The following is a 15,005-nucleotide window of genomic DNA, read 5'->3' on the forward strand; positions in this document are numbered from 1 at the left end:
GATTTTATGCTATGCTAATTAAAAGTAGTAAAGAAGATAACACATTGTAATGCATACTTAACCCTGGAGAACCCATGGGGTCAAATTTGACCCCATGGTTTCCCTAGTAAACCAGTGGGGTCGGCTCTGACCCCATGGGTTCTCCAGGGTTAAACATGTAAAAGAAACCGTTATATTTTGTTATTTTCACTGCAGGAAACAGCTCGTGAAAGAGGTCAGGCCTGTTTATAAACAGCTGATTCTGAGAATGGGAAACATATAAAGGCAACTGGGAGGAATCCAAGGACACTGCGTACGAGAAGTGATAGGAGATGGGGTGAAACAAGGGGAAACAAACAGGGCAAAGATAGCAATGGTAAAAACATCTGCCTTTGGAGAACACAGACTTTAGATTAAATATTTACAAACTGCAGAACCAACAGTAAATATTTGTGGGTAAATAAACACACACACACACACACATTTGAAGAGTCAACCCACAGGTAACATTTAAATCTTTCTGGAGTTTGAGTAGAGAATACTATGAGACCTAACATGACAGACAGCAACAAACAAACATTATGTTGCACTGGAGGAGAGTAGTAATTGAGACACATCAACAATAAGATTCCTTACCGTGGTCACTATTCAAGTGGTCATTTTCTCATAGATTTCCATAAAGTCAGGATTCATATTTAATCTAGAGCATCCTCTTTATAGCACGAGGCTGTGACCACTGAAAGCCTTTCATCTGTCCTTTACCATCCATTTCATTTTGTACAATCCACTCTTCCAAGTTTGTGTGGTTTATCCATCTGACCAGGTGAATCTTCGTGCACAATCTTTTTAATTTATCACCACACTGTGTTTATGTGCTGAAAGAGAAATTATTTCCTTATTAAAACCGATTCTGAAATACGATTTCACTAATAACTGTGGCAGTTTGTCTTGACATGTGTAATCTCCACATTTTGACTTTTATGTCAAAATTTTGAGTCTATTTTCAAAATGGTCAATAATATTTTTTTTTCTTAAATTGTACCCCGAGCTGAATTTGTGGTTATATTAACAAAATTTCTGGGTGGTGTATTGGTTTGTGCTTTATTTTGGGGAAATACTTATATTGTTATACATCTTAGTGTCATATTAGTCTAATCTTCAGCACTAAATAGCTTTTATGTGTGCCTGTTGCACCGACACCGTTTATGAAGACAGCTTGTGAATCAAGGTAACTAGAATGAGCTGCTAAATTAGCACTCCATCATGTTGTCCAAGTATGCAAACTTCTGGCTCCAAAACACTAACATGACCAAAACGACACAAGCTTATGCTTCAAACTGCATAGCATGAATCAAATTAGTGTTTTGTTGGAATTGATTTCTTTTACTCTATTTGTGCATTGTGCAGGGTGTGCAGCAGAATACACACTCGTGTACAGACTGGAGTCAGGGTGCCCTGGAAAAGTACTCGAGGCTGTAAACTCTGGTGTGTGTGTGTAGGGAGGAGTTTTCTCTCCATCTCTCCACAGGGAGATGCCCACTGCAGGAGATGTATGATGAGCGAGAGCCAGACCAAATCCCAAATAAGGGAAAACCCAAGTATAAACCACAGCTACAGTACACCCCAACTTTTTAACCAATCATATTAATATTCTGTTTGTGTGACTCATGATAAAAGTGTTTACTGCTTGGGTGCAGTGACCTTTGTCCGTTTGGCTCACTAAACAGAGGAAGAGACACAGCAGCCATCTTAATTTGAACCTTTACCCGCCTAATAAATTTCGAAAACTTATACTTTGACTTTACTCATCTTCTCTCAAAATAAAAGGACCCCACAGTTTTCTCTGTGGTTACTTACATATATCCTTTTATAATGTGATCTACAGGAGTTTTTCTCTGCTGGCCTTTAGAAAGAACACAGCAATCGATAGTATCAATACCAATGCAGGTATTGGTATCGGATCAATAATAGCAACGTACGATCAATACTTTATTTCTATCCTCCAAGTTCAGTCTGTAGCCCACTGAATGAAAACACACTATGAAAACTGTCTGAACCTTTTTGTGTTGACTGTCTCATGTTAATAGTCTTTTGCACATTTAAACAACAGAAATGGGTCAATTTTTGACTTTCAGGCATATTTACACACCAGATCTCCAAAAAGGTGTTTTTTGTCGTGTTAACTAATTTAAGTGCAATGTAAAAATCCCAGTGAGTTAGGGATCATTAAAATATGTTCAGAATAATGATGATTAATAAGTCATGACACACTCCATAATCTCCCCAACAAAGCTGCCCTTCTTATGTTAAAAGTATGTGTATATGTGCACATGTGTATTGGCATCAGCAGTCCTGGGACTGTATTTGATATCAGATCAATACCAAAACTTGCAGTATCTCACAGCACTATAATGCATATGGTTTGAGGAACTTCCACACAGCTTTTATAACATTTTCTATAAGAGAAACGTTTTTTGTCCAGATGGGATGGTGTCAAATGGCCCAATCATGATTAGCATGATTATTTATAAAAATTCAGATTAAAGATTTAGATGTTAATTTTATGTACATGCCTCGTAGTGAAGTTGACACGCATGCTTAAGCAATAATTGACCAATAAAAACTTGCGATTTGTTATTTTCACTGCAGAAAACAGCTTGTGAAAGAGGTCAGGTGTGTTTACAAACAGAGCTGATTCTGAGAATGGGAAACACATAAAAGCACTGGGAGGAATCCAAGACAACTTACGTATGAAAAGTGAAAGGAGATAGTGGTGAAATGTTGAAAACATTTGCCAAGGGAGAACCAGGGCTTTACAGTCAAGACGTCTAGTGACTACAGAACCACCAGTACATGTCTGTGGGTACATTAAAAAGATACATTTAAAGATATGACTAAATTGCAACACTAAGGTTTATGTAGAACAGACTTGGGCACTGAACGAGGTCAAACATATGTGTGGTGTTAACCACTACACCAATCAATGGTTGACACCAAACAGTTTTTCATTTCTATAAATCAACTTGAAAACAAACCTAACATCCCAGAAATGAATGTCTATTATTGTGCTTTATGACAGCCTAAATATGAGTATTTGACAGCAGCTTTTACAGATTTTAATTACATCAGTTTTATGCGGTTTGTTTCTCCATTTGTCCTTTAATATTTTTCATATGGAACCTTTTTTCCCCCTATAGATGTCCTTTGTTGGGATGAGAAGCAAGAAGTAGTTTTCCTTTAATGCGCTGCATTGCTCACACGTTTGAAAGGTCTTTATTTTTATAGGCTATGAAAAAGAAAAGCCTCGCATACAAAAACTAAGGATCTATACACACCTGTTTTGAAGACCCAACACATAACACCAGATCAGAGGTTTAAAACCGATATACAATCTACACTTTAGTCACTTCCTGTCTCTTCCTAAAGAGTTTCTAAACTGGAAACGCTTGAAGGTGGTTAAATCATGGAAATAACAAAAACCAGACTTACAAAAGGAGATTTTATTTTTGCCTCAATGACACAACAGTGTTAACAGTTCATCTGAACATTGATGGTTTTAAAAGCTGTGGAGATTATTGTTAAAACCTGCAAGCTTTCAGCGGTGCCATCAAGGCATATCCAAAGGCCAGAAATCATGCGTTTTCAGAGTGGATTGTGTAAAGAAATAATTCCATTTTTTGAATAATGGAAAACACAAAGATTAACTCTAGTAAACTCAGAACAACAGTGCTTTCTCCATCTGCAGGGATGCTGCTAATATTAGAAAGTATTTGAACCTATTTTCCAAAACAGTTAAGGAACTGCTTTGGCACACATACAGTGGAAATGGGAAATCTTATAGGGAAACGTACAGTAAGTGGTCCTTTAGAAGTCATGCACATACTAAGTAGACTTTAAATAATCCTCACTCATATGAAAGTTTCCATAGGGCGGTCACTTCAACAGGCACTGTCATCGTTAATAAAAGATCTTAAAGAATAATAGTTTAATGGTGCTTGGAACAAACGGATCCTGCCTCAAATGATGCGATGCAGGCTTTAAGCTTTGTTTACTGGGGTGCTATGTGCCATTAAAATAATCTGCAGGATTGACTGGGTTAGACTTTGTATGTGTGCTTGATGATGGAAGAGGAAAGTACAACGTGTGGAGTCTTCTTGTCAACCAGTGCGTAGGATGATGTGGACTCCAGAGTCAGTAAAAACAGGGCCGCTCATGTCTCCCACTTTGAGAGCAAAGGAGGCGTCTTCAAAAGGCTTCTGCATCTGACCTAAAGCAGAAACACACACTGAGCCATTATCCAAATAAAAACTCATACAATATGATGCACACCAGCACGTGCATCTATAGTTAATCATTCATTTGTATGACTATTTCATATTAATGACATATTAGCTAATTTACATGATTAATTACATTCATTTCTTTTATTCAGTTCTACAGAGTTTGTGCAGCTAGATAACAGGCTTGTACAGGCTAAGCCTACACTTGAAGCCACTTAGGTGTTCGATGGTGGGGGTGACGCGGTGCCACTCTTATGAATGAAACTTGAGAAAATCCAATAAATCCAGCTGTGCTTATCTTGCCCATTTAACACCTTTAATGCTTTCAATTGGTTGCATTTGTTGTTCAACAGTTCTCTTAGTTTCCAGCGTGTCACAAACCGTTTGCTCCTTCCGAACAACAACACCCGCTGATAATTACCTGTGCATACCTTAAGTAAGACACCATAAACATTCAAAAAGTGACCCCTAGTGGCACACATAGGTAACAACACAAAAACAGCTCCTACAAGCCTAATGTACAGTTTCAGGTCAAACAAATACCAATATCAGCCGATGGCAATCTGAGTAAAAATAAAGGGCAATTTTTAATGATTGTATTTAGTAACCCTAATAACTGGTTGTGCTTACCTTAACAGCAAGAACTGCAATCAAACGTTTGTGATAACTGCCAATAATCTTTTTCACTTCACTGTGGACAAATTTGGGCCAACTCTTCTTTGCAAAATGTTTTAATTCAGCCACATTGGAGGATTTTCAAGAACCAATGGCCAGAGCAGCTCAACACAAAGCTACATTCAGAGGTGGACTTGCTAGTGTGTTTCAGATAATCATAATAAATGAGGTCATTACTTAAAATTGCTGGCAGTCACCAGTGCTACCCCTAAAGCCTTAAAGCCTTGTGGCTGATGCTCCTATGGTATAAATTTGAAAATCGAGACTTCCTTTTTTATCGCATTCACAAGATTTTTCAGAAAACTTCACCTCTAATATTGACATTTAGGTCGAGGTTAATGAAATTTGAACTTGCCCAAGATTCTTAGGAGATACACCTATAGTGTGAACTTTGCTTTGAGTTATCGCATTCACAAACTTGTGCATTCATGCCACCCATGCGTCAGGCGGAGGGACGACAATACCACATCGGCTTTTTACGGCTGAGGGGTAAAAACTGCAACTTCTGTATTTACTCTGGTTATCTTTGTCTCATATTGAAAATTGATTGATGTTTGAAACGTGTGACAAATACGGAATTAAACTGTGCTCACAAACTGCTGGTTTAACTTGTCCTACTATCAGTTATTCATGCACTGAATGTTTGATCACTTGATAGAGAGCTATGTGCAGGATTTCGTTTTATTCAGAAAGACAGATGAAGGAGATGCTGAATGAGAGACTGCACTGAACAGAGAATGACATCACGCCGTGCATACCTCTACCAAACAGTCCCAGATCTCCACCATTCTTAGCGGAGCTGCAGTCGCTAAACTGAGATGCCAGGGACTCAAACTTCTCCTGTCCAGACTTGATCTGTTCTATGTACTCTGCACAGAAGACAGAAGATATTAAATGCATTCATCAGACTTCGTAAAATCTCCTCTCCATGCTGCCTTACTTACTCTGAATCAAATCCAAGGCCTCATCTTTAGATCGTGTAATGTTTTGTTCCCTCCAGGAAGATGGACGACGCGACTGATTATGCTTCACCAAGAGATGAGAGCAGCGTACCTGAATTTTAAAAAATATATACATATACAAATATATCAGTATTTGTGTGTTAACACTCCAGATGTTGGAGTATCAGAACCACTTTACAATTTGGATGGCAGAATTTCAACTTTACAGCAAGTCATGCAGCCCTACAACTACATTTGACTGGTTCTTCCTTTGACCTTCCACCAGATGTCATGAACATACAAGAACACCAATCAACATTACATAAGTCGCAAGTGTAAAAGAAAAAAAAAACAAAAAACTAAACTCCTTAGTCCTAGAATAATAAAATTTATTACTGTTTCAGTCCACCAGGTGGTGCTGTTGATGGTTTTTTTCCCCCTGTCTGCTTCATAACTAAGTATTGTGATAAGATAAGATACATACTGATCAGCAATGACGATAACCATTAGCTAAGTAAAAGCACACAGTTGTCCATCAGTCTTTATTAATAATCATGTGAAATATTAAATACTGTTAATGACTGGATTCCATTTCTCTGCACCGTTCCTCCTATCACTATTTAAATGCATACATGTCATATTGCAGGCAGCTCCCTGATGTCTTACAGGAACATTTCAAATGTTATCCTGGAGAACGCTATGCCCCGGCCAAAATGATTTTTCACAATAGTTGTCGAATCATAAATAATTTGCAGGCATTACCAGTACCCTAGCTGGAATCTGAACATGCCGTGTAAAATGTGTTTCAGTACCTCTTTAGGGAAAGTAGCACTGACTCATCACGTGCATCAAAAAAAAAACAAAAACAAAACTAAACATTACACACAACCTTATCTGGCTCGCCACGTCCGTCTCCCACTGGACGTTCCCACTGGCTGGCATTAGTGATGTGGTTGAAGTAGTACACTTTGCCTGTTGAAGTAATGACAGAGAACCAGTAAATTCATTAAGCTTTATTAAGATCTTTTTAAACACATGTAAACACAACACGGACTCTGCAGCTACCCATTCACCCAGTACAGGATACTGTGCTACAGCAACTGGCCTCACTTCACACGAAAATGTCTAAGACTTGAGTTTTACACAGGGATGGCCGACGCTGAACCTAACAAGTTATCCTGGAGTACACCTGAGAGTTAGGCTACGTTCACACTGCAGGTCTTAATGCTCAATTACGATTTTTTGATGAAATCCGATTTTTTTGTCTGCGTGTTCACACTACAAATAAAATGCGACAGCAAACGCGCTCTAGTGTGAACCCTCAAAGCGGCCCACATGCGCAAAAGAAGATGTCACACACAACGCGCTCTGTTTAGACCCAGAGCAAACAGTATTGTTTGACTGATGGCTCTTAATATAAAGACTTCGGACTTTACGTTTCCCAATTTTGCTTTAAATTATTTTATTATTTACATAATAATGTAGATAACTTAATAATGATCCTTATTGCTGTTTTAGAGAGGAGCGGTGCTTCAAAGGATAGCTGCAGATTTCTGTCAGAATCTGCAGATTATACAATACAAATAAAATAATCACGTTTCTCCAACGTTGTCTTCCCAACAGTTTCACTGACATCTACACGGGATGGCCAGGAAGCATTCGCGATGTCTTATTGGGCGCTTCTCCGGCGCTGATAATTGGCGTCTGCCTTGTGTCGGTGACGTAAAAGACGGATTTAATGCGACATGACCATTCAAACAGCAGTCGCTTTCTAAAACATCGGATATGTATCGGATTCAGTACCACATACGAAAGTGACCCAGATCGGATTTGCGCCGTTCACACTGTCATAGCATGATCGGATATGGGTCGCACAGGGTCAGAAAAATCGGATTTGATGCGCTTTCGCCTGCAGTGTGAACGTAGCCTTAGAGCCATCATTTAAGCTGCTAAATGTCCACCTTTCTTTGACAGCTGATCACTGATGATGTGTGTAAGCCACTGTAGTGAGCTGCTAAAAAGAAAAGAACAAAAAAACAAAAAAAACAACCAAACTGCTTCCTGCCATGACTGTAAGTAAAGGTAATGAGAGAAAAGCATCAGAGATGCTATCAAAAAGCCACAATAACCAAACTGACTAAAAAAAGCTTATTGTGTGAGTTTACAACTATGAGCGAAGCCTTTTATATTAGACATTAAAGGCCATCTGCACAGGAGAAAATAAATATCGCAGGATGTCTTCAGAGAAGAACCACCTTTGAATCCTTCACGGCCTTTCAGCAAAAAGGTGTAAAAGAAAAAAAAATGCTGCTGAGGCCATACACTTTTAAAAGAAGCACCTTTCTCTAGTTTAGGATTCGATTGTACTTAACAAACACTGAGTCAACTATACAGTTTCTTCTGTTTTAAAAGTAATTCTTATTTTAAGACTGTTTTCACGGACCACTGATTCATTTATTAGGCCAAATGTGACCTTAAAGCTGCAGTCCAACATCATGAAACCCGACTGTTTTTATCTTTGCAAATAAAGACTTCCAGGTAAACTGCTAAATGGTATACGCTCTGACACACAACCCTGCTACCGCTAATGTTCACTGATCGGCTCTTTTGCAGTGCTAACATTTTCATGTGTGGTTTCATAAGACCAAGATGGTGAAAGCCCAACTGCCACACTGCAAGTTTCAAAGCTGGTGCCCACAAACCACGGGGTGACATTAAAGTGGCTCTGCCCAGCTTTTATATGCTTTGGGTGCTTTCCATGACTCAAGCATGCCTCCTTTCTTCCTCTGGTCAGGCTCCATCTTCATATAAAGCAATTAGCTTGTTGTCCAGTACTAGTTGGCAACTAGTTGCTAGCACTGTCACTAGGAGACGGCTCTTCCTAGCCATCTCAGAGAGATGTGAAGGAGGTACGTGTCGATGGAGGAGCTGCTGTTGCTAAATGAGAACTTTGTGGTTTTATCGTCAGCGTAGAGTGAGTCACGGTGCACAGCTGGGCCACCTGTCCAACTCACAGACTCCCACACAAGCCCTCACTTAAGAACGATTTCAAAGCTTAAAGCAGCTTCTCCTTCACAGTCTGAAAGTCATTCAAATCTCTAACAGGCCAATTTAAAAAAAAAAAGAAAAGATATGCTAAAAAACAACAAAAACAAAATATTAGTATTTTTTATTTTATATCTTCCAAATATTTACCTTTTATTTATTTACTTGCATTATTGTTACTTCCTTACTTATCGTTATTAGTCGTTGATATAACAGGCTACAAGGTAACAAGACAGGCAGTACTGTAACATATCACTGTACTAATTTCAGCAACTGCATTACATCATTTCACTATTTGCATTGAAAAGGTTCTTCAATTATCTCAGCAATGGGCAGATTGAACGAAAAGAGAGAAAAAAAAAATCAAACCAGCAGTATTATTCCTGTGCTGCTGTCAGCTGAGTTCAGATTTTTGCAGGGAGGAGGAAAATGGTGGAGCAGTTTACAACATTTGAGAAGTGGTGATGTTGCCATTTCATTGAATGAAAGGATGAGATCACGAAGCGCAAACTGCATCCAGAGCAGAAACTGCTGCAGTATACTGTTAACGCAACATCTTTTTACAAACATCTTCACGGTGAAGAACCCAGAGTCGGTGTATCCTGACCCTTAGTCAGCAGCCAGAGCCCAACAGGTAATAAAGGAAGTGATGAGCCATCAGGCTCAGCCTCCATTTCTACCTGTACATGTTTCAACAGTAGAATCAGTGTGTGTCTGAAGGCTCCTTGAGTTGGTTTTCAACTTTGCCACGTGTTATCACTACAAAAAAAAAAAAAAAAAAAAAATACTACCACAGCCTCCGTTATGATAGGGGTTTGTGTCACTGTGTGGGATGTAGCCTAAGGCTTATACTGCATCACAACATGCTGTCAGTCATGTTGCGGTGGAGTAGAGCAAAGCAAAGTATAACGAGTAGTTTAACAAATTACTTTCTCCAAGGAGTAACTAGGTATTGCAAAATTAAACAAAAACAAATTAAATAAAAGTGTTTAAGACTTTGAGCAACGACCCCAGCAATGTTCACCTCACAGTAACCGTTTTGTTTTTCTTTCTTTTTTTTAAGTAATTAGCTTCCTTGAGGGATGCTAAAACATTTAGGTTAACTGTATATTAAATATTACAGTGTTTCTCCGTGTAACTGTGCTGTATTAGAATTTACTGGTCCTTACAAAACACCACAGCACGAGAGCTATGACGACAAACTGTGTCACGTGAGGAGGGAGGAGAGAGGACGCATAAGTTTAGCATTCTGAAAAGCGTCCTACTGCTGGGACTCGTTCAGTCTGCAGGTGAGGTGCTGGGGCGGGCTGACGTCATGCAGGGCCCTGCCGCAGCCAGGTTGAATGAATCAGCTTTGGCGCGATAATGAAGCTAAGGTGCCTAAAACAAGCTGAGAAAACGCCACAATTAAATAAAGACAATGACAGCAGCGACTAACCCCTCGCTGCTTTTAGACTGCAATGATTAAACACGTCACTCCAACCTCGTTTCAGCACTAATGCACGATGCTGAGGTTGCTAGCTACTGAGCTAAGTTCACTATACACTGCACTTTAGCTCACTATTTAGGACACCTAGCTTCTTTTGGCTCGTGTTTTATCACCTGAACTGCGGCTCATTCTTTTCTCCCATCCGGGCGGTAGGTTCTCCTCGTCTGCCATGTTGCTTTCTGCAGCAGCGTTTTCAAATTTGATTTCAATCTAGAAGCCGTGTGACGAACCAAGCTGCAGCTAGGCAGATTACGACAGTTGGCCTGACGTTTATGGTAAAAGTTGTTTCCAGTATTAGGTCAGCCTTTGGTGGGGGTTTTTGTTCTCTGATAGGTCTAGCGAGATCGCCAATCATCGTAGTCCTCATTTGATTGGTAGGAAGGCGAATTCGCAACTAAACCAGCTTTACGGTAAGCAGGACCGAGAGGATTCCAGAAAATATCAGCGAAGGAAATAATTGTTTTTTCTGCTGCACGTTTCAAGGTAAGGATGACAGCTTCAACGTGCGGTTTTTATACGGTATCATAATGTTTCGGATTTTGAACACATAAAGCTGCCCATGAGTGTATTTAAATATAAGTCCCGTTTGTTACATTAACGTGGTGTTGTGAGCAACAGCTAACGTTAGCTAAACAAAACAACCTGGCTGATTTCAGTAGATTTCTGTGCCTGTGATTTCCAGCGCGTCTTCTATAAAACAAACTCACTATGGTTATCACCTACTTTATCATCTAATACCTTCATTTGTCTAACGTTGTCTCATCTCTTCCTTTTTTCTGCAGACGTAAAGATGATCGAAGTGGTTTGCAACGACCGTCTAGGCAAGAAAGTCCGGGTCAAGTGCAAGTATCCTTTGCTGAAACTCTGAAAATGATGCTGAATATTGTCTCTCAACATACACGTCAAAATAATGTTTTAGGTGCAGACATCTGGGATGTCTTGCGATGAGTTAACATAAGTCAGGATTTTTAACAGTACAGCATTCATCTGCATCTGCTTTCAACGCACCCCTGCTCTGAAAGTATGGACTTACTTTTAAGACGCAAGTAAAGCTCATTTATATTATAGAATGGTGTGGAGAATAGTTTTACAATGAATCTATTAACATGTGAGTTTCTAGAGTATGTTATAAGACTAAAATTCAGTGTCACTGTTTATCTTGGCATTTCTTATGACTTATTTCATTCCGTTAATACAGAATCCCACAATTGCAAGTCTGTGGGTGATTATAATAGTCATATTTGAGATTTCAGCTTGTAAGTGAACTTTATTTAAAACGTCAGTGTCTTACATTTTGGTCTTTCATGTTCTTTTACCTTTTAATATATGACACTATTTATGTTTATTATCATCAAATGATGCTTAAAAATGGTGCTTGCCCCCACTTGCCAACTCTTGACAGCAGATATAATACCACTTGAATGAACGCCACTTGACAATCAGCTAAAAGTCTGATGATTTTCAGTAACTTCTAGGTGTCGCAGCTTGAAGGGATCTTGTTTGATCAAGTGTTAGATGTGTTTTGCCTATAATGGGTTCAGGAGCAGTCTGTCACGGGGCTACAGAGAGAGTTGGACCAGTTTAGCTAGAACACTTTAGCCATCCTGCGTGTGTTTTGATTGAGGAAAGCAGAGCGTCCAAAGCTGCTGCGCCGTCCATCTGCAGATCAAAAGAAACAAAATGATATTAGCAGATTTTTTTAACCACGCATTTGTTAACACTCTGGATGTTTTCCAAGCTGTTACACTGCCCTTCCTTAACTTTGGTGTTTCAGCTCTGAGGATACCATCGGAGATCTGAAGAAGCTCATAGCTGCCCAGACAGGAACACGGCATGATAAGATCGTGTTAAAGAAATGGTGAGCTGCTCAAATGGGATTTGATGTGCTTGATGACAAATAACTCATCTATTTGGACCTAAATGTTGTCCTTTGTTTTCCACAGGTACACCATATTCAAGGACCACGTGTCTCTGGGTGACTGTATCCTTTAAAGGTTTTTTTTTCCTGTAGTTATACTTATGTGGTTTTAGTTAGATTACCTTTAATTTAATAATGATAATGACCATGACATTATTACACCCTCACAGAACAACTGCAGTTCTTTTTATTGCACTCACAATGATCCATAACATAAATGTATCCATAAATTGTTTAAATCGGTTAAAAAAATATTATTTTTTTCTTGATTTAAAGATCAAGATTATTTTTGTTGTACTTAACCAAAAACTCTCCAGATGAAATCCACGATGGGATGAACCTTGAGCTGTACTACCAGTAAGCAAGAGGGGAACTACGAGTCAGATGTACAGATGTAAAGATGTTTCTTGCTACAAACACAAACACACATGCGCCGCTGGAATTGAAGGTCTCACACAACATGATGGAGCGAGAACGACTCTCACACAGCAACAAGTTTTAATTTTTCCTCTCAAATTACTTTGTGAAAGAGACGTTGAGGGTTTTTTTTGTTTTGTTTTTTGATATTTTGGAAATAAAACTGATATTTACCTGACTGTGAGAGTGAGTGCTGGTCTTTGTTGTCCATTAATTATTTTCTCATACTGGGTGAGACTGGGAAACATTATGTATCGCTAACTCTTCTCCAAATTACTCTTTGCTTTCCAGCTTGCTGGATGAAGGTAAAGTGTTGGGCAAAAGCATGTAAAAACACATGGAGTTAGTTGCTTTTGATGTTGGTGGTAGAAAGTAGAAGGGATTAATTGGTGCCAATGGGACCTACAAACTTCTCAGTGGATCTTGGCAATGATGATATTTGCCTATGGCTGTGCATCCAACACCATTCACGTGGGGATGTATATGAATAATTTCAGTGGAGGCAAATAGAGACCATCAGGTTTTCTAGGGGCCTTCTGCTCCAACTCCTCCACAAACTTTTAATTAGACGTAGCTTTACCTCTGTACATAAGACCAGTATAGCTAATGAGTTTATCGCATATATGCGTTGCAGAAGCTCAATTTACACAAATACTGTTTTCAACAACAAAAAAAGTCCTTTGACTTAAAAAAGTGATACTAACTGATTAATCAGCTTTGGCAGCAGTTCTCAGACTGTGAGCTGGGGTTGGCAACCAGGGGGAATTGGTATGAGCGCTAAAACTCCCTGTACACTATATGTTTAACCTCGATATGTTAAACCATTCTTTACCACATTACTCTGGTACTGGACCACATTTCAGAGGAAATTATAAGACCTTTGTGCATCTAACATGTACTTTTATTTTAGAAACCTTTCTGTAGTGTACTGATCAGATAAGACAGCTATAGTACAAAAACCACCTGCTTGTATTCACTGCATCAGCGTGAATTCATAAAAGGTCTATTGTGTAAACTATTTTTGCAGTTCTACATGTCAGGAAGCCCGTGGCATTGATACTTTGACCTTTGTTGCAGCTAAATAAATGCTGCTACTACAAAGAAGTGCCATGGCCTGCAACTCTGTTTTAGATTTTAGATTTAGCATTACAACACAGATGTGGGCACAAAACCAGGCCCATAATCAAACATTTTCCTAGTTTGGTGTGTAAGAACATGTCTGCACTGAACAAAGCCATCCAACATGTTTGAAGTGGAAGCAGCACTTTTGGCAAAGTGAGAGCGAAGTCCTGCTGCCATGGAGACCTAAATCACTTACTTATAGACTCAGTCTTATTGGACATGGATAATATTGTCTGTCCCAACACTTCAGAGCTTTAGCCAACAGTCATTCTAGGTTAACTGACATTTCTGGCAATTGATGTAAACCTTTTACTAAAACTGCATCAAAGAAATGAGAGGACAGTCGTGCACAGCGGTGGAAAGACAAACAACAACTGCTGAATAAGGGAAGACGTCAAATGTGATAATTAGAATCCCTATATACTAGTATCATTTCCAAATTGTTGCCAATACAAGAATTTGAATCATTTTTAAAAATAAAAGGGAAGTTTTACCTTATTTGACGTTGAAGAAGAGATCAAAGTAACATCCAAAGTAATGTGATAATTAGAATCCCCATTTATCATTCTCCATATGCTGTCAATACAAACAATAGCAGTAAGAAGGTTTACAATAGCTCTTCATAGTATTATTATCACTTTGACCTTCACATGTATCTATTGAAGTTGAGGGAGAGGTCAGACGTGACACAATATTCTAAATCTTTACTTTCTAACAATACACACTATATACAGCAAACCAAGCCTAAAATACTCTGTTGTAATACTATTACTACTAATACTACTACTAATAATTAATAATAACACAGCAGTTAGTTACATGCATGCACTGTAAAGAAAGAGTAAGGGCACTTGTTCACACATACTGTTCTTCACCTTTTCCCTACAATGGCAGAAACAAATCATCATCATGTACTCGTTTCTCTTGTAGTGGTTTTAGTGTCAGTCCTCCACACTGGCTAAACCTTTTAACCACTAAACACCTACTTCGCAACCCCCAACCTCCCACTATGTTTCTCTGTGTTTGGTGGTCTACTGATGTTCTTGGTCTCCTGGTTTCTTACGGGTTGCAGACTGCAGTCCAAATAAAGAAAACTGTCTTGTTCACGGCCTCTTTTTAAAACCTTTTTATTTGTTGTT

The 15,005-nt window shown here is 38.9% G+C and overlaps 2 protein-coding genes across 2 annotated transcripts; one reads left to right on the plus strand and one right to left on the minus strand.

Annotated features, from left to right (window-relative positions):
* Window positions 1-3,464: 3,464 nt before the first annotated feature.
* pin1 (peptidylprolyl cis/trans isomerase, NIMA-interacting 1) lies at window positions 3,465-10,591 on the minus strand. The gene is made up of 5 exons (XM_005744518.2): window positions 10,523-10,591; window positions 6,765-6,847; window positions 5,879-5,987; window positions 5,693-5,803; window positions 3,465-4,246 (listed from the first exon to the last, which is right to left on the minus strand). The coding sequence occupies exons 1-5, from the start codon at window positions 10,578-10,580 to the stop codon at window positions 4,137-4,139; spliced, it is 471 nt and encodes a 156-aa protein (XP_005744575.1). The 5' UTR covers window positions 10,581-10,591; the 3' UTR covers window positions 3,465-4,136.
* Window positions 10,592-10,829: 238 nt separating this feature from the next.
* Window positions 10,830-12,935, plus strand: ubl5 (ubiquitin like 5). Its single transcript, XM_013913715.1, has 5 exons — window positions 10,830-10,892; window positions 11,192-11,255; window positions 12,184-12,267; window positions 12,353-12,390; window positions 12,645-12,935. Exons 2-5 carry the CDS (start codon window positions 11,200-11,202, stop codon window positions 12,686-12,688), a joined length of 222 nt encoding a protein of 73 aa, XP_013769169.1. The 5' UTR covers window positions 10,830-10,892; window positions 11,192-11,199; the 3' UTR covers window positions 12,689-12,935.
* Window positions 12,936-15,005: the final 2,070 nt, after the last annotated feature.

Source organism: Pundamilia nyererei, unplaced genomic scaffold (genome assembly GCF_000239375.1).
Source record: "Pundamilia nyererei isolate P.nyererei 1_Seehausen unplaced genomic scaffold, PunNye1.0 scaffold00145, whole genome shotgun sequence".
Classification (NCBI taxonomy): domain Eukaryota; kingdom Metazoa; phylum Chordata; class Actinopteri; order Cichliformes; family Cichlidae; genus Pundamilia; species Pundamilia nyererei.

Bases quoted from the DNA above. Each gene is read 5' to 3' on its own strand.
- pin1 (XM_005744518.2), bottom strand. From the start codon at position 10,580: ATGGCAGACGAGGAGAACCTACCGCCCGGATGGGAGAAAAGAATGAGC. The intron at 5,804-5,878 runs GTAAGTAAGGCA...TCTTCTGTGCAG, and splicing joins GGCCTTGGATTTGATTCAGA to AGTACATAGAACAGATCAAG. The intron at 4,247-5,692 runs GTATGCACGGCG...TTTCTGCTTTAG, and splicing joins TCTGGGACTGTTTGGTAGAG to GTCAGATGCAGAAGCCTTTT.
- ubl5 (XM_013913715.1), top strand. From the start codon at position 11,200: ATGATCGAAGTGGTTTGCAACGACCGTCTAGGCAAGAAAGTCCGGGTC. The intron at 11,256-12,183 runs GTATCCTTTGCT...TTGGTGTTTCAG, and splicing joins AAAGTCCGGGTCAAGTGCAA to CTCTGAGGATACCATCGGAG. The intron at 12,391-12,644 runs GTATCCTTTAAA...AAAACTCTCCAG, and splicing joins CCACGTGTCTCTGGGTGACT to ATGAAATCCACGATGGGATG.